The sequence below is a fragment of the Tiliqua scincoides genome, chromosome 1 (assembly GCF_035046505.1).
Source record: "Tiliqua scincoides isolate rTilSci1 chromosome 1, rTilSci1.hap2, whole genome shotgun sequence".
Lineage (NCBI taxonomy): Eukaryota > Metazoa > Chordata > Lepidosauria > Squamata > Scincidae > Tiliqua > Tiliqua scincoides.
In genome coordinates this window covers 282,426,281-282,444,307 of record NC_089821.1, presented here as the reverse complement: position 1 = coordinate 282,444,307, position 18,027 = coordinate 282,426,281, and the positions used below count along the sequence as shown (strand labels likewise).

The 18,027-nt window shown below is 50.3% G+C and overlaps 1 protein-coding gene across 1 annotated transcript in view; it reads left to right on the top strand.

The window, feature by feature from the left end:
- IFT172 (intraflagellar transport 172) overlaps positions 1–18,027 on the top strand; it is a 32,405-nt gene that overhangs the window by 6,322 nt on the left and 8,056 nt on the right. The window contains exons 12-39 of the mRNA XM_066626857.1: positions 70–123; positions 388–491; positions 580–665; positions 834–946; positions 1,028–1,195; positions 1,371–1,507; positions 1,745–1,852; positions 2,307–2,391; positions 3,527–3,619; positions 3,704–3,781; positions 3,903–4,151; positions 7,675–7,753; positions 8,235–8,355; positions 8,468–8,612; positions 8,689–8,778; positions 10,503–10,600; positions 10,757–10,892; positions 10,977–11,093; positions 11,296–11,438; positions 11,650–11,743; positions 11,867–11,931; positions 12,113–12,293; positions 15,851–15,960; positions 16,293–16,422; positions 16,610–16,708; positions 16,881–16,990; positions 17,164–17,227; positions 17,654–17,740. Of these exons, the coding sequence (XP_066482954.1) occupies positions 70–123; positions 388–491; positions 580–665; positions 834–946; positions 1,028–1,195; positions 1,371–1,507; positions 1,745–1,852; positions 2,307–2,391; positions 3,527–3,619; positions 3,704–3,781; positions 3,903–4,151; positions 7,675–7,753; positions 8,235–8,355; positions 8,468–8,612; positions 8,689–8,778; positions 10,503–10,600; positions 10,757–10,892; positions 10,977–11,093; positions 11,296–11,438; positions 11,650–11,743; positions 11,867–11,931; positions 12,113–12,293; positions 15,851–15,960; positions 16,293–16,422; positions 16,610–16,708; positions 16,881–16,990; positions 17,164–17,227; positions 17,654–17,740 (3,144 nt within the window). The remainder of the gene's footprint in view (positions 1–69; positions 124–387; positions 492–579; positions 666–833; positions 947–1,027; positions 1,196–1,370; positions 1,508–1,744; positions 1,853–2,306; positions 2,392–3,526; positions 3,620–3,703; positions 3,782–3,902; positions 4,152–7,674; positions 7,754–8,234; positions 8,356–8,467; positions 8,613–8,688; positions 8,779–10,502; positions 10,601–10,756; positions 10,893–10,976; positions 11,094–11,295; positions 11,439–11,649; positions 11,744–11,866; positions 11,932–12,112; positions 12,294–15,850; positions 15,961–16,292; positions 16,423–16,609; positions 16,709–16,880; positions 16,991–17,163; positions 17,228–17,653; positions 17,741–18,027) is intronic.

The window sequence follows — 18,027 nt, the reverse complement described above, 5'->3', positions numbered from 1 at the left end:
GAACACGTGTGAGGACAGAGAGCATGCATGGCTGACCTGGAGCTCACATTCACTGCCCATCTTTCTCAGGTGGCCTGGCAAGGATCTGGTGGCAATGAGAAGTTCTTCTTTGACAACGAGAATGTGAGTGGACTATGGTGGGAGGTGACTTTGTAGGAACTGCTGCAGTATGAGGAGCAAGGCTGCTGCTGGGCTTTCTTCCCAAGGACCAGAGTGCTTCTCTTTTGTAGATGGCATTTCTGTGGAGCGAGCCAAGGGAATCTAGCTGGAGCTGTGGGACTCACTTTGGAGTGCAGTGTCTGCAATTCTCTGAAGGCTCTGTTCTCCTCCTGTGGCTTCTGCAGGCCAAGCAGCCGCACACCCCTCAACTGTCTTATTTTGTGCTAGGTTTGCATGATTTTCAATGCAGGAGAGCTGACTCTCGTGGAGTATGGTAGCAATGAGATTCTGGGTTCGGTGCGCACTGAATTTATGAACCCCCATCTCATCAGGTGAGTGAGGAAGCCCCTGTGGGTGAACAAGATGTGACAATGATCCCTGCAATTGCTCACTGCAATTGCTATCCTGTTTTTCCCCCAGCGTCCGCATCAATGAGAGAAGGCAGCGGGGAATGGAGGAGAACAAGCGGCTGGCCTACCTCGCTGACATCAAGACCATTACAGCTGGTGAGCAAGACCTCTGCCTTTCCTGCCTGCTTTTCCTGCCTTTCCTTCCTGCCTTTCCTGCCTGCCTGCCTGCCTGCCTGCCTGCCTGCCTTCCTTCCTTCCTTCTTATGGCTAGTCCCAGGTTTGGCTTCTGAGCTATGTGCTTTTCTCCCCCCCCCCCCGCTACAGTGGACCTTGTGGGTGGCTACACCATCGGCACCGTCAGCCATGACAGCAAGATTGACTGGCTGGAGCTGAACGAGACTGGTCACAAGCTGCTCTTCCGAGACAAGAAGATGAGAGTAAGACCTGGAGAAGGGGATGGTGGAGACATGAGGCATATACACTCCCATCCTGACCCCACATTTCCTTGACATTCCCAGCTGCAGCTCTATGACCTGGAGAGCGCCACAAAGACCACCATTCTGAGCTACTGTTCCTATGTGCAGTGGGTCCCAGGGAGTGATGTGGTGGTGGCCCAGAACCGAAACAGCCTCTGCGTGTGGTATAACATTGATGCTCCTGAGCGAGTGACCATGTTTCTCATGAAGGTAAGCCTTCCTCGTTTGATATCTGTGCCAGACTAGGGCTTGGTACCATGGCCCTGTCTGGTGTTGTTGGCTGTTTGGCTAGTGAAAGTGAGCAGCGGATTGGTGAAATCAGGCATACCACAGCTTGGGAAAGAAAAAAGCCATACCTCAGCAAGGGGGGGTTGCTTTCCATCAGGGCGACATCGTGGATCTGGAAAGGAGCAATGGGAAAACAAACGTGATTGTGACCGAGGGGGTCAACACCATGTCATATGCCCTGGATGAAGGTCTCATTGAGTTTGGCACTTCAGTTGATGATGGTGACTACCACAGGTGAGGGAGAATGTGAGCAGATTCCAGGAGAGCATGTGTTACCCTGCTAGTGCCCCAGCTACCTGGGAGTCAGGAGCAGCCTTCTGCAAGACTGACTGGGATCCCCAGAAAAGGTTCAGCTCTTGCAAGTGAGCCCTGGAGGGGAGACTGTGCAGAAGTTCCCTTCTTAAGACCCTCTCCCGCTCCATCCTGTGAGGAGAGACCATCATGTTCAGCCCCTTTGCTTTGTGCTCCCAGGGCTGTTGCCTTCCTGGAGACGCTAGAAATGTCTGCTGAGACGGAGGCTATGTGGAAGACTCTGAGTCGGCTTGCACTGGAGGCCAAGCAGCTGCATGTTGCTGAGAGGTGGGTGGGTATCTGGGGCCTATACCTAGACAGCTTTGTCTCCCCAGTGATGGTGCAACTCCACCTCATGGCGGGGTTATTTCTGGCTTGATGTGCTGCTTGTCCAGAGTAACCCACTGGGTGAGATGACCAGCTTTACTAGCTATGTAACTGCTTCTTTCCGAGGGGCCCTCAGGCAAGGATGCTGCTGCCAGGCTCTGAACCAGGGGGCCTTCTGTATGCAAAGGAAGCAGGGCTCTGCTGCTGAGTCACAGAGTCATGGCCTTGCTGTTCCTCAAATGCTTGTTTTGTTTCATGCCCTCTGGCAGGGTGGAACAGTGTTCCTCCCATTGTCTTCAATAGTGATGATAATTCTATAGTGTTGCAGGCTATGAGTGTACCCTATCGGACCACACAAAGTTGAATGTGCTCTCAAGAATGGGCTCTCACCAAGTTTTTCCCATTCTCTACCCAGGTGTTTTGCTGCTCTTGGTCATGTTTCCAAGGCCCGGTTCCTCCATGAGACCAATGAGATTGCTGACCAGGTGGCCAAGGAATATGTGAGTGGGCATAGGACCTGTGCTTGCTGACCCCCTCCCAGTGTATCTGTGCAGCCTTCCGCCACTCCTTTTAAAGGGCCCCGGAGGGAGCCTGGCCTGGCTGGTCCTGTTAGTGCCTATATCCCACCCTTTGAGCAAGTGCTTTGCTCCGGGCTTGTGGCTGTCTGCAGAAGACAAGAGCCTGCCTGCTGGATTCAGGGGGCTGTCCCATTTTCTCCTTATTTCATGTATTTATCTAAGAATTTGTATCTTGCCTTTTGCCCTCTAAAAGGGCCCCCTAAGTAGCTCACAACCACGCTGAAATTAACAACTCAGTTCATGAGAACAATATTAACCTGCTATTGAAAAGCCGGCAGCAGTAAAAAAAAGAAAAAAAATAAGTCAAACAATTAATACACTGAAGAGTGGAAACAAACCTGACTAGGCAGCAGGTCATCAAATCCCCTGAAATACTTTGCACAACAAAAAAGTTTTAAGCAGATGCCAGAATGGCTGCCATGAAGGGGCTGAATGGGCCTCTGGGGCAGGGAGGTTCATAATCTGGGAGCCTTGCCTGAAAAGGCTCTGTCCATGTCAGGCCCCCACTCCATCCACTTCTGGTGGATGAGAAATACAGCAGAGCCTTGGCAGATGAACGAAAGGTGCAGGCAGGTCCATGAGAAAAAGACAGTTCTTCAAATTTTCAGACCCCTGTTCAGATTTTAAAGGTCAAACCCAACACCCTGAATTGAGCCTAGACACCAACTGGCAACCGGTAGACATGGAACAGAATGGGAGTTGCATGTTCCAGGGCCCAGCAAGGACCTCTGCTGCTGCATTCTGTACCAGTTGAAGTGCCTAGCACTTTTTAGGAGGAGTCCCACATAGAACATGTTGCAGTCATCCCATTTTGATTGTGACTAGCACATGTATAACACTGGCCAGATTGGGCCACTGCCTGGCTGTAGTTTTGGGAGTACCACCAAGCTGTGATGGTCTCAAGGGGATTATAATCCCCTCCCCAAACAGATTGCTGTCAGCTCCCTGCTGACCAGCCACGTCCAACCCATCACTGAGCTCCAGCACCAGTTTGGGGCCTCCTAGAGTGGGGAGCCTGTAGCCTTGTCTGACTGGAGGCTGCTCTTGCTTCTTTTAGGGAGGAGATGGTACAGACTATTACCAGGTCCGAGTTCGTCTGGCCATGCTCGAGAAGAACTACAAACTGGCAGAAATGATCTTCCTGGAACAGGTGAAGTAGGAGTAGCTTTGCTACTGCTGCACTCTCCCCTTGTGACCCCTTTTCTCTCCAGCTTTTTTTTCTCCTCCTCTCTAGAATGCTGTTGAGGAAGCCATGGAGATGTACCAAGAGCTACACATGTGGGACGAGTGTATCGCTGTGGCAGAGGCCAAAGTAAGAGGGGGGTTTTACTCCAGGGAGAGGCCTGGGACCTTTGTACAGAGGCTGAAGCAGCACTTGAAGGGCTGGTGGTACCAACCAGGGGCCCACTGTGCTGCTGTCATTTCCCTCCCAGAGCCACCCTGCCCTGGAGAAGTTGCGCCAAGGATACTATGAATGGCTGCTGCAGACACAGCAGGAGGAGCGAGCTGCTGAAGTGCAGGAGAGCCAAGGGGACCTGCAAGCAGCCGTCAGCCTCTACTTGAAGGCTGGGCTACCAGCCAAAGCAGCACGGCTGGCAATGAGCCGAGAGGAGCTGTTAAGCAACACCGACCTTGTCAACCGCATTGCCACGGCCCTAATCCGAGGGGAACTCTTTGAGCAGGTGAGACATCCAGTGGGCTGGAACTCAAGGAGGTAGAAGCAGTGAATACAAGGGAGCTGGTGGGCCACATTCTCTGAGGGAGGGAGGCTTCTGGACATTAGCAGTTGCCAGGCTTTAAAGCCCTTGGCTGAATTGTTCAGGTGGTCCGTCCCCCCTCGCATCTATAGCAGTGCAACCTGCTATAGATACCATCAGCTTGCCATTCCCATAGAAGTGCAGCCCGCATCCTTCTGCCTATTGGAAACCATTGATACCAGGCATGGAAAAATGCCAAAGGACTGTCAAGTTCTCCCTCCTTCAGAGCTCTCTCCCCCCCCCCCCAATTTCATACCCTTCTATTCAGGCAAAACAGGTTCCTTATCAAAGCTTTAGTTTTATACATGTTAAAGAAAAGAAAATTGTAGCAGCTTACAACAGCACACAAGCAGGACAGAAATCTTCCATGATAGGAAACTACAAGCAAGCCAGCGCACACTTTCAGTCCTGAGAGAAGTGCCTGGTTCTTCACAGTAGTGCATGTGTCTTCCCAAACAACCAGCAGAGCTGCCATCCCATGTTTCTGGCTTGAAGTGCACACTGGGTATTTGTTAGGGAGAGTGGTTCCACCAGTGTACAGGTACTTGTGCCCAGTAGGGGGCAAGAGAACATAGTGTCTTGGGACATTACTTTTCCCTCTTTTGGGGGGGGGGGAAAGCTGGAGTAGAATTCTGCAGAGGACCCCTGTTCTGCCTTGTGTGACAGTGGCGCAGTCTGAAAAACAAAGGTTATGATGTGTATATGGCCATCATTTGTAATGGTTAGAGTCCCTGGTAGTTCCCAAAAGAGATCCTTCCAGCTCTTAGCTATTGCAAGAGGAAAAGTTTGTTCAGCATTGGGGAGGGAGATGAGTTATCAATACATTTCAGCATGCGATTCCCTCTCTCCCCTTGGCTTACCTGTGTGGAGTACATTGTGCTTCCTTCTTCTATTGGGGTGGTGGTATGAAGGTTCTACTTGGGTGTCTATCTATAGAGTACTCCTTGGGCAGAATAAGAATTCTGAGAAGTTAAGAGTTAAAACTATGTTGCCGTACATGTAGTGAGGGACCAGAAGTTGTTTGTGTCAAGTGCCTAGTATAGCTCCCTGCCATGCATCTGATTGTGCTATAGTCTCCCTGGCAGGAGCTTTAGTTCTGGGGTGGATGGGCAGTTTCTTCAAATATGTTAGAAGCAGGAAACCCACCAGAGAAGCGGTTGGCCCTCTGAATGGTGAGGGAGGAAAAGGAGAGATAAAAGGAGACTTAGAGATGGCAGAGAAATTAAATGAGTTCTTTGCATCTGTCCTCACGGCAGAAGACCTCGGGCAGATACTTCTGCCCAAACGGCCCCTCCTGACCAAGGAATTAAGTCAGATAGAGGTTAAAAGAGAAGATGTTTCAGACCTCATTGATAAGTTAAAGATCAATAAGTCACCAGGCCCTGATGGCATCCACCCAAGAGTTATTAAGGAATTGAAGAATGGAGTTGCTGAGCTCTTGACTAAAATATGCAACTTGTCCCTGAAAAGGTCCACGGTGCCAGAGGATTGGAGGATAGCAAATGTCACGCCTATTTTTAAAAAGGGAAGGAAGGGGGACCTGGGAAACTATAGGCAAGTCAGCCTAACATCTATACCGGATAAGATGGTGGAATGCCTCATCAAAGATAGAATCTCAAACCGCATAGACCAACAAGCCTTGCTGAGGGAGAATCAGCATGGCTTCTGTAAGGGTATGTCTTGCGTCACAAACCTTATAGAATTCTTTGAAAAGGTCAACAGGTATGTGGATGTGGGAGAGCCTGTGGACATTATATATCTGGACTTTCAGAAGACGTTTGACATGGTCCCTCACCAAAGTCTGCTGAAAAAACTCCATAATCAGGGAAGTAGAGGGCAGGTCCTCTCATGGACTGAGAACTGGTTGAAGACCAGAAAACAGAGAGTGGGTGTCAAGGAAGACCAGAAAACAGAGAGTGGGTGTCAAGGGGCAGTTTTCACAATGGAGAGAGGTGAAAAGCGGTGTGCCCCAAGGATCTGCTTTTCAAGCTCTTCATAAATGACTTCATAAATGAGACAGGGTTGAGCAGTGAGGTGGCTAAGTTTGCAGATGACACCAAACTTTTCCGAATGGTGAAGACCAGAAGTGATTGTGAGGAGCTCCAGAAGGATCTCTCCAAACTGGCAGAATGGACAGCAAAAAGGCAGATGTGTTTCAATGTCAGTAAGTGTAAAGTCATGCACATTGGGGCAAAAAATCAAAACTTTAGATATAGGCTGATGGGTTCTGAGCTGTCTGTGACAGATCAGGAGAGAGATCTTGAGGTGGTGGTGGACAGGTCGATGAAAGTGTCGACCCAATGTGCAGTGGCAGTAAAGAAGGCCAATTCTTTGTTTGGGATCATTAGAAAAGGTATTGAGAACAAAACAGCTAATATTATAATGCTGTTGTACAAATCGATGGTAAGGCCACACCTGTAGTATTGCGTCCAATTCTGGTCGCCATATCTCAAAAAGGACATAGTGGAAATGGAAAAGGTGCAAAAGAGAGCGACTAAGATGATTACTGGGCTGGGGCACCTTCCTTATGAGGAAAGGCTACAGCGTTTGGGCCTCTTCAGCCTAGAAAAGAGGCGCCTGAGGGGGGACATGATTGAGACATACAAAATTATGCATGGGAAAGATAAGTGGATAGAGAGATGCTTTTTACACTCTCACATAACACCAGAACCAGGGGACATCCACTAAAATTGAGTGTTGGGAGAGTAATGACAGACAAAAGAAAATATTTCTTTACTCAGTGTGTGGTTGGTTTGTGGAACTTCTTGCCACAGGATGTGGTGATGGCATCTGGCCTGGATGCCTTTAAAAGGGGATTGGACAAGTTTCTGGAGGAAAAATCCATTACGGGTTACTAGCCATGATGCATATTTGCAATCTCCTGATTTTAGAAATGGGCTATGTCAGAATGCCAGATGCAAGGGAGGGCACCAGGATGCAGGTCTCTTGTTATCTGGTGTGCTCTCTGGAGCATTTGTTGGGTCGCTGTGAGATACAGGAAGCTGGACTAGATGGGCCTATGGCCTGATCCAGTGGGGCTGTTCTTATGTTCTTATATTTAGTGATTGGCTGCCAAATAGTGTCTGTATCCTATGCTCTGTCATGGTAAAGTGGGTGGGATGGGGAGGCAGGAGGTGCAATTTTCTGCTGTTTTCCCCTTCCCCATTGTTCCCTGTGGGGTTGCTCCTGTCTCCACCAATTCTGCTGTTGGCTAACTATTTTTCCAATGTTGGGGGCATCATCTGAAGGGGTGATAGGTCATGGCACATGAAGAGGCAAGGCTTGAATGGGGCTGGCTTCACCTTCCCAGAGGGGCAGTGGCTACCCAAGGGGCGTGTGATGAAGGCATCCTTACTGAGGCCTCTGAGGACTTGCCTACACCTTGGATTCTGGAGAGCTTGTCTCCAGAAGATATCCCAATGACAACTCCTCCTCTATGTCTCCTCAGGCTGGGGAGCTCTTTGAGAAGATCCGAAACCCACAGAGAGCATTAGAATGCTACCGCAAGGGCAGCTCTTTCCTGAAAGGTACTGGGAGAGGGAGGGGAGCTTCCCTGAAGCTGCTGGCTCTGCAAGGCCAGTTTCTTGTTGGAATGAAATGGTGTTCTTCATCTTAGGATACAAAGCAAGGCCTCTCCTCCTGGAGGCGGAGGAGAGGCAAGTGTTGTCAGGTGGCCGAGCACATTGCCTGGGATTTGCTGCTAGCACTCTGCCTCTTCAGCCCTCTCCACTTTGGCTCTTACACTTGGGGTGACTTCCCTTGCTTGCTTGCTTGCTGTACAGAGGGATGCTTGTCGGCATGAAATGTGTCTGGCAAAACTCCTCTTTGACAGCCAGGCCCAGGACCCTGAGTCCCTCAAGTCCAGTTTTAGCATAAATGGGGGTCTTGGCTGGCTCTCCATTTGTGGAGAGGCTTGTCCTGCATCTGGTTTGTCTCTTCCTGAACCCTGAAGGCCAGTTAGGGGGTGGGGGAAGCTTAGGGATTTCTTATGTGATCTTCTCTTGGCAGCGGTGGAGCTGGCTCGTTCGGTCTTCCCAGCAGAAGTGGTGAAACTGGAAGAGAGCTGGGGGGACCACCTTGTGCAGCAGAAGCAACTGGATGCAGCCATTAACCACTACATTGAGGCTAGGTAGAGTGTATCCTGTCTTCTTGGGGGGCTTGGCAGCATCCTAGCTCCTGCTGTATCCTTGGGGGGTTTCAAGTATGTGTCTTGCGCTAAAAAACATGGCCTCTTGCTCCAGGTGTGCCATCAAAGCCATTGAGGCAGCCATTGGGGCACGACAGTGGAAGAAGGCAACTTACATTCTGGACACACAGGACAGGAAAACGGCAGCCAAGTATTATGCCAAGATTGCCCAGCATTATGCAGCCCTGCAGGAGTACGAGGTAAGGCTCTTTTCCACCCATGCACCTGGTAGCGCCTGGTGGCATGGGGAATGGCTAACGGTCCTTATCCCTCCAGATGGCAGAGGAGCTGTATGTCAAAGGAGACCGCACAAAGGATGCTATTGACATGTACACACAGGCTGGACGCTGGGAGCAAGCCCACAAGGTGAGGAGATATCTGGGGATTCCTTCCTAGCATACAGCAGTATGTGGGCCCCCTCTTCCTTTAACCAAATGGTCCCAAAGTGGTTAATGACCAGGTAGGTAATTTTTAGAAAGAATTCAAATTGAACAATGTACCAAACCAACTGAACACAATACTCCAGCAGCAGTCGAAAGCAAAACAATTTAGCGTCAGAGCCCCAATGCCTGACCAAGCAGTGAGTCAAGTGCTGCCTTAAAAGGTGAAGATGGGGAGAGGGGTGAGCGAAATTGAGAAGCAGCCTCCCAAATATCCTGAGGCAGGAAATTCCATATCCAGGAGGCAACCAAACTTTGCTTAGTGGTGACCTGCAGAATGGAGCCACTTGGAAGTTATCAGGGGGTTTCCTCTGGCAAATGGTAGTCTTTAAGGTTTTGAGAGCACAAACCAGAAAGGGCTTCAAAGGTGCAACCCAGAACTGGACCAGAAGCTAGGGCCATTTCCCCAAGGTCGGGAATTTCCTCCCCTCGTGCAATCAGAGGGTACTGCACTCTGAACCAGTTGTCATCTCCAGATATTTTCACAGGCAGCCTTACTCAGATCGAAGTGATCCAGTCAAACTATGCCTAAAGCAAGATGAACTGTGACCAGTTGCCTTCTCATGGAAGAGTTGCAGCTGGTGCATCTCCAGAGCTGGGCAAAGGCACTCTGGGTAACAGTGAACCTGCTCACCTAGAAGCAGAAATGGGCCTAGGGAAGTGTGACATCTTCAAGAACTGGTGGCTGTCCCATTCCTGGATCTGTGCACCTGCTGAACATTGGCACCTCTGGTCTTGTCTGGATTAAGTTCCAACTTGTTTGTCCACATCCAGCCCTTTGCAGCCAACGATGGTTCAGAACACCCACTGGCTCCCTGGGATCAGATGGTGTAGTGAGAGAGAGCTGGATGTCATCTGCATGCTGGTGACTCCTTGGCCCAAATCCCCTGACCACCTCCGTCAGCAGTTGCATGTTGATGTTGGACAGTGTGGGACAAGGCGGATGCTGTGGGACCTCATGAGGCTGAGTGGTAGTCTGTCCCCTTACAACACCATCTGAATCAGTCATTGTGAAATGTTTGTTGCACTTTCCAGCTCTGAATTTTAATTATTATTTATTTTAATGAATTTATAAACTTGAAAAATAGACTTCCCAAAGCAGTGACTGTCTCTGAAACAGAAAACAAGAAATGCAACTGCTTAAAAAGAAAGATCTTCAGACCAAACATCAATACAGAGACACGTAATCCAAATCAAATATACAGGCATAAGTTGAACAAGCAGGAGTGCTCCTGGCCCCAAAGGGAAGGGTCAGCAAGTAGAAGTTCGACCTGACTGATAGTGGGATCTCCTTCATGCCTCACTCAGGGCTCCATTACAGTAGCTTCAGGCCTGTGGCTTGTGTCCTCTGGCCTCCATCTAAGGTGGAATTTGGGTAGGTCAGCTTGAAGCCAGAAGTGTCAGCTTCCTTTCTAGAGTGGGGCAGGAGTAGTTACTTGATCACAATTAGCTGCCTAGGGCAGGGCTGGGCTATGCAGGACAAAGCAAGCTTCCTGTGTTCCAAATGCCAGGAACTGCCACTGTAGCCAAACTTGGTACTAGGAATGGCTGTCAACATTTGTCCCTCTGACAGAAATGGGCATTCTCTTCAACTTTTTCATCTGCTGGGTGGCAGAGCTGCCTTGATACCAACCCTGAGTGTCTTTGCAGCTGGCATCCAAGTGCATGAGGCCAGAGGATGTGTCTGTACTGTACATCACGCAGGCTCAGGAGATGGAGCGGCAGGGAAAGTTCAGGGAAGCCGAGAGGTGGGTATTGCACTGACTGCTTGGGTTGCAGGAGTGGGTCAGGGAGAAGGGTTGGCCCAGATTATCCAGCAGTGGGCTCTGCATGAGTCTGCCAGGGGCTGGTTCTCTCTTGTTCTCTGGGATTTAATCAAGAGTGCCATGCCATGCTCTTCCCAGGCTGTATATCACTGTGAATGAACCAGACTTGGCCATTACCATGTACAAGAAATTCAAGATGTACGATGAGATGATTCGTCTGCTGGCCAAATACCACAAGGATCTGTTGAGCGATACGCACCTGCACTTGGGCAAGGTACACCACCCAGGGGAGGCTGTGGGGGACAGGGTTGCAGAGGCTAGGTGGGCTCATGTGGTCACAGAAGGTCTCTTGGTTCAGGAGCTGGAAGCTGATGGACGCCTGCAGGAGGCTGAGAGTCATTATTTGGAAGCCAAAGACTGGAAAGCTGCCGTGAACATGTACCGTGTGAACAGCATGTGGGATGAGGCCTACAGGGTAAGCAGCAGGGCAGTAGCACCCAGTATGAGGTGCTCTTTGTGGAGCTCAAGCTGAGGGCTTGCACTTGCCCTGTGGGATTTCCCACATGGCCGTCAGGAGGCATGGCTGGTGGGGCTGCTTGCATAATGATGGGAGTGGGGAGCCCTCTGCAGGAGGCTGCTCCAGACTCAGTCCTCTCTCTCTCTTTGCTCTGAGGCAGGTGGCCAAGTCTCATGGTGGGGCCAATTCCCACAAGCATGTGGCCTTCCTTTGGGCAAAGAGCCTTGGTGGGGAGGCTGCCGTGAAGCTTCTCAACAAATTTGGACTCCTTGAAATGGCGATTGACCATGCAGCGGATAACAAGTGAGCCAGGAGGGAGTGTCTCACAGTTGTGTCCATCCTGTACTCCACTCACACAGGCACAAAGCAGGATGCCCTGCATGGCCATGTCCTCCTTGGAGTCATCCTCTAACATGGGCCTGTGGCTGGCTTCTAGGGCACTCTTCTTGCAGTGTTGGAACCGTGGTGGGGACACATTCTCCCTTTCCCTCAAACTTCTTCTCTTCTTCCTTAGCATCTTTGACTTTGCCTTTGAGCTGGCTCGACTCTCGCTGAAACAGAAGTTACCTGAGATCCATTTCAAGTATGGCTCCTTCTTGGAAGATGAGGTAGGAGCTCTTGCCTGGGAAAAAGTGCCATTGAGGAGGCTGCCTTTACCTTTTGCTCTCCATCTTGGGGGAATGCCAAGCGTATGAGGCCTATGCAATGCCCTCTTTCTCTCCCATGCTCAGGGCAAGTTTGAAGAGGCTGAAGTGGAGTTTGTGAAGGCTGGGAAGCCAAAGGAGGCAGTTCTGATGTGAGTGATAGCACCCCTCCCCTGTGAACTTCCATTTCCCTCCCTCTTTCCTTCTCTCCTGGCTGTGCCCCCTAGGGTGCTCCCAGACTCTCCAGTTAATGCTTTGCACTCCTTTGTGACTGTCCTGTTTTCTTTCTGCCTGTTTTCTCCTGCTGGTCTAAAACACTCTGCCCTTACCCAGGTATGCACATGGCCAGAACTGGGCTGCTGCCCAGAGGGTGGCTGAGGCCCATGACCCAGACAGTGTGGTGATTGTGCTGGTGGGTCAAGCTGATGCAGCCTTCAAGCAAAAGGAGTTTCAGAAAGCAGAGGCCTTGCTGCTGCGTGCTCAGCGCCTGGATTTGGCTGTGAAGCATTACAAGGTGAAAAGGCGGCTTGGGAAGGGGCATAAGGACATCTGAAGAGCCCTGCTGCATCAGGTCAAGGGCTCACCCAGTCCAGCTTCCTGTATCTCAGTGGCCCACCAGATGCCTCTGGGAGTGCTCAAGACAATAAGAGACCTGTACCCTGTGGTCATTCCTTTGCACCAAGAGAGAGTGAGCTCATCTGGGAGCCTTTTTGAAACAGGATCTGCTGGTGGTTAGCCAGATTTAGGGTAAATTGGTTCCTGTACACACCACTAGCAGAAGGGTTCTGTGTAATGCAAAACAGGACGAGCTGTGAGGGTTAACCCAGAGTGAAAAGGATCTAGTTTGCTGCTTCTCAGAGATGAGCTGTGTCTGCATCTAGTGGGCAGACACTTTGCCTGGTGACAAGAGCACTGAAAGTAGAATCTCTGTGGGTTAAATTACCAGGCTTGTGCAGCGATGTAATACTGGGGGCGTGCTATCGTCCTCCAGACCAGAAATCAGATGGGGACCTTGAAATGAGGAAACAGATCAGGGAGGTGACAAGGAGGGACAGGGTTGTAATCGTGGGGGACTTCAATTATCCTCATATTGACTGGGTCAATTTGTGTTCTGGTCACAATAAGGAAACCGGATTTCTTGACGTGCTAAATGACTGTGGCTTAGATCAGCTAGTCACGGAGCCCACCAGAGGACAGGTGACTCTGGATCTAATATTGTGCAGTACGCAGGACCTGGTTAGAGATGTAAACGTTACTGAGCCATTGGGGAACAGTGATCATGCTGCGATCCATTTTGACGTGTACGTTGGGGGAAGAATACCAGGCAAATCTCTAACAAAAACCCTTGACTTCCGACGGGCGGACTTCCCTCAAATGAGGAGGCTGGTTAGAAGGAGGTTGAAAGGGAGGGTAAAAAGAGTCCAATCTCTCCAGAGTGCATGGAGGCTGCTTAAAACAACAGTAATGGAGGCCCAGCAGAGGTGTATACCGCAAAGAAAGAAGGGTTCCACTAAATCCAGGAGGGTGCCCGCATGGCTAACCAGCCAAGTTAGAGAGGCTGTGAAGGGCAAGGAAGCTTCCTTCTGTAAATGGAAGTCTTGCCCTAATGAGGAGAATAAAAAGGAACAAACTGTGGCAAAAGAAATGTAAGAAGGTGATACTGGAGGCCAAGCGAGACTATGAGGAACGCATGGCCAGCAACATTAAGGGGAATAATAAAAGCTTCTTCAAATATGTTAGAAGCAGGAAACCCGCCAGAGAAGCGATTGGCCCTCTGGATGGTGAGGGAGGGAAAGGGGAGATAAAAGGAGACTTAGAGATGGCAGAGAAATTAAATGAGTTCTTTGCATCTGTCTTCACTGCAGAAGACCTCGGGCAGATACCGCTGCCCGAACGGCCCCACCTGACCGAGGAGTTAAGTCAGATAGAGGTTAAAAGAGAAGATGTTTCAGACCTCATTGATAAATTAAAGATCAATAAGTCACCGGGCCCTGATGGCATCCACCCAAGAGTTATTAAGGAATTGAAGAATGAAGTTGCAGACCTCTTGACTAAGGTATGCAACTTGTCCCTCAAAACGGCCATGGTGCCAGAAGATTGGAGGATAGCAAATGTCACGCCTATTTTTTAAAAGGGAAAGAGGGGGGACCCGGGAAACTATAGGCCGGTCAGCCTAACATCCATACCGGGTAAGATGGTGGAATGCCTCATCAAAGATAGGATCTCAAAACACATAGACGAACAGGCCTTGCTGAGGGAGAGTCAGCATGGCTTCTGTAAGGGTAAGTCGTGCCTCACAAACTTTATAGAATTCTTTGAGAAGGTCAACAGGCATGTGGATGTGGGAGAACCTGTAGACATTATATATCTGAACTTTCAGAAGGCGTTCAACATGGTCCCTCACCAAAGGCTACTGAAAAAACTCAACAGTCAGGGAATTAGAGGGCAGGTCCTCTCATGGATTGAGAACTGGTTGAAGACCAGGAAACAGAGAGTGGGTGTCAATGGGCAATTTTCACAATGGAGAGAAGTGAAAAGCGGTGTGCCCCAAGGATCTGTCCTGGGACCGGTGCTTTTCAACCTCTTCATAAATGACCTGGAGACAGGGTTGAGCAGTGAGGTGGCAAAGTTTGCAGATGACACCAAACTTTTCTGAGTGGTGAAGACCAGAAGTGATTGTGAGGAGCTCCAGAAGGATCTCTCCAGACTGGCAGAATGGGCAGCAAAATGGCAGATGCGCTTCAATGTCAGTAAGTGTAAAGTCATGCACATTGGGGCAAAAAATCAAAACTTCACATATAGGCTGATGGGTTCTGAGCTGTCTGTGACAGATCAGGAGAGAGATCTTGGGGTGGTGGTGGACAGGTTGATGAAAGTGTCGACCCAATGTGCGGCGGCAGTGAAGAAGGCCAATTCTATGCTTGGGATCATTAGGAAGGGTATTGAGAACAAAACGGCTAGTATTATAATGCCGTTGTACAAATCTATGGTAAGGCCACACCTGGAGTATTGTGTCCAGTTCTGGTCGCCACATCTCAAAAAAGACATAGTGGAAATGGAAAAGGTGCAAAAGAGAGCGACTAAGATGATTACGGGGCTGGGGCACCTTCCTTATGAGGAAAGGCTACGGCGTTTGGGCCTCTTCAGCCTAGAAAAGAGACGCCTGAGGGGGGACATGATTGAGACATACAAAATTATGCAGGGGATGGACAGAGTGGATAGGGAGATGCTCTTTACACTCTCACATAATACCAGAACCAGGGGACATCCACTAAAATTGAGTGTTGGGCGGGTTAGGACAGACAAAAGAAAATATTTCTTTACTCAGCGTGTGGTCGGTCTGTGGAACTCCTTGCCACAGGATGTGGTGCTGGCGTCTAGCCTAGATGCCTTTAAAAGGGGATTGGACAAGTTTCTGGAGGAAAAATCCATTATGGGGTAAAAGCCATGATGTGTATGCGCAACCTCCTGATTTTAGAAATGGGTTATGTCAGAATGTCAGATGCAAGGGAGGGCACCAGGATGAGGTCTCTTGTTATCTGGTGTGCTCCCTGGGGCATTTAGTGGGGCCACTGTGAGATACAGGAAGCTGGACTAGAAGGGCCTATGGCCTGATCCAGTGGGGCTGTTCTTATGTTCTTATGAAAGTTGCTACATGAGGGGTCAACTAGATGCCCTTGTCATTGGGACATACATACAAACCTACACAGGGAAGAATACTCAGACAGTGGTTGCCTGGAAGCGCCCCAAGGTTCTCCTGTGTAGCCCAACTGGTTTAGGAGAGATCAAGCTTCTGAAAGCACTCAGAAATTGACTTCTTTTCTCCCCAGTAGCCAGCTGCCCACCTGAGCTGCTGTGGGTTGCATTGAGCTGTCCTGTTTCCCCTGCAGTAGTGCCAGATATGCTTGTGCAGGACAGTGCTTTGGGGAGGGGGGGCTTCAGACACCAAGGTTATGATATTCCAGAAAAGGGTGGCCCTTCTATTTTTCTCAGGTGTGGGCCCAAACTCCCTTTGAATGTCTATTAAGAAGACCCTTGCTGCAGTATCTCAGTTCTTGGTTCTGTCCCCAGGAGTCTGGCATGTGGACAGATGCCCTGCGGGTCTGTAAGGAATATCTGCCAGGGGATCTGGAGGTGCTGCAGGAGGAGTATGAACGGGAGGTGGCCAAAAAGGGGCCCAGGTAAGCAAAGCATGATGGTGGGAGTGACAGACAGTGGGGACTGAATCATGGTTCACTTGGCATGGACTGATTCTGCTGCCCCCAAGATCAGAGTTGCCTTTCCCAGGGACTGCAGCTGCCAGTCTAAGATCTTGTCAGGTGATCCCATGACCAGGCCCATTTTGTGAGCCTAGAGCTGGGACAGTCATATCCAAGCTCCCCCACCCCGTGTGAGGAAGATCTCCTGCTACTTTGAGCTTATGGGAAGGCTTCCATTCTCTCTGTTGGTGGCCTTGAGCACTAGTGCATTTGCTGCCCATCTTTGGGCACTGACTAAGATCTCATTGGCTTAGGGGCGTTGAGGGGATCCTGGAGCAGGCCCGTGAGTGGGAACAAGCAGGTGAATACACTCGGGCTGTGGACTGTTACTTGAAGGTGCGGGACCCTGGCAACAATGCCCTAATGGAGAAATGCTGGATGAAGGTGGGTCAAGAGCTCTGTGGGTCCACTGAGCATCCTCTGTGTGAGTTGTTCCATACTAATCTGACGCAGTGTGTTGTAGCTGCTGGATGGTGAGAGGCAGGGCCTGCTCCCTGCCCCTGCAAAAATAGAACCTGTGATGAAACCACTCCCCCTCCAGCCTCCTTTGATGAATCCTTTCTTGTGGCAGGCAGCTGAGCTCGCGATCAAGTTCCTTGGCCAGCCCCGGAGCACTGAGGTGATGCGGACAGTAGGGCCACAGTTGGTCAGCATTGGCAAATTCAGTGTGGTAAGAAGTGGGTGGAGCTTGGGCAATAGAGTTCTGGCTCCCTGGGCATAACTGCCTTCCCTTACACATCTCCAGGCCAAGCCTGTGTATGTTGACAACCTCCCCTCGTGCTCCTGCCCCAGTTCCCACAAGAAAGGAGTAAGCAACCCCCTGGCTCCTCTCCTGTCTCCAGGCAGCAGAGCTCTACCTCAACCTGGACCTGATCAAAGAAGCAATTGATGCATTCATGGAAGGAGAAGAATGGAACAAAGCCAAGCGGGTGGCGAAGGAGCTTGACCCCAGGTATTTACTTTCCACCTCTGGAGTGGCCCCCACACGCTCCTTTTCATGTGACGTGGCTTCCTGCTGAGTCTGGCCACTGAACCAGGCCTCTCTTTTCTCGGGGGGGGGGGGGGGAACTGGGGCTCTGGACCACTGAAAGTGCACTTTGATTGAGAGGGTCTTTCATTTGCCAGGTATGAAGAATATGTGGATCAGCACTACAAGGAATATCTCAAGGACCAGGGCAAAGTGGACTCGGTGAGAGGGAGGAGGGGGGTGGGGCAGGCATTCCAGTGAATGGCTGTAATGTTGTGCAAGAGCCTCAAGAAAGGCCAAAAGAAACAGCAATGATAGGTGCTTTGAAGGTAGCTGGAACTGACTCCTGCCAGTCTTGCTTACTGGTCATTTCTGAAGGATGGCCAGACACATCCCAGGAAGGGGGTGTGTGGAACCAAGCAAGGAGGCAGCTGAAGAGGCAATACAAATCTTAATCTAAACTGACCACAAGACTCTTGGGGGCTTTTATCCTGGGTACTGTGGAAAGGATCATGATGCAGGCTTGGAGTGTTTGCAGGTACTCTCTGTGGCTGGCCTGAGAGGTGAAAACCACATACTAGAGACTGCCCCACCTCAGCAGTGCTGGTGTCTGAGTCATTTGGTTGAGTCCATCTTTCCTTTTTGCAGCTGGTAGGAGTGGATGTTGTGGCTGCCCTTGACATGTATGTGGAGAGAGAGCAGTGGGAGAAGTGCCTGGAAACAGCTGCCAAACAGGTGTGTGATGTGGTCCCCTATACCTTCTCCACACCCCATTGATGTTTTGTCCGTGTTGGCCAAGGGTCTTCGAGGCAACAGGTCCTAAAGCCCAGAACAGCCATACTTTACTGGTCAATGCTTAGCTCCACACGCCAGGGTCTTCCAAAAGGGCTTGTTCTGCGCAATCCAGCACCACCACCACCCTTACAACAGTGAGTGCAGCGAGACAGAAGACCAAACCGACAAGACATTATTGAGAGCCATCCCAAGTGCTGAGATGAGGTGGAGCTCATCTTAGAAGCCAG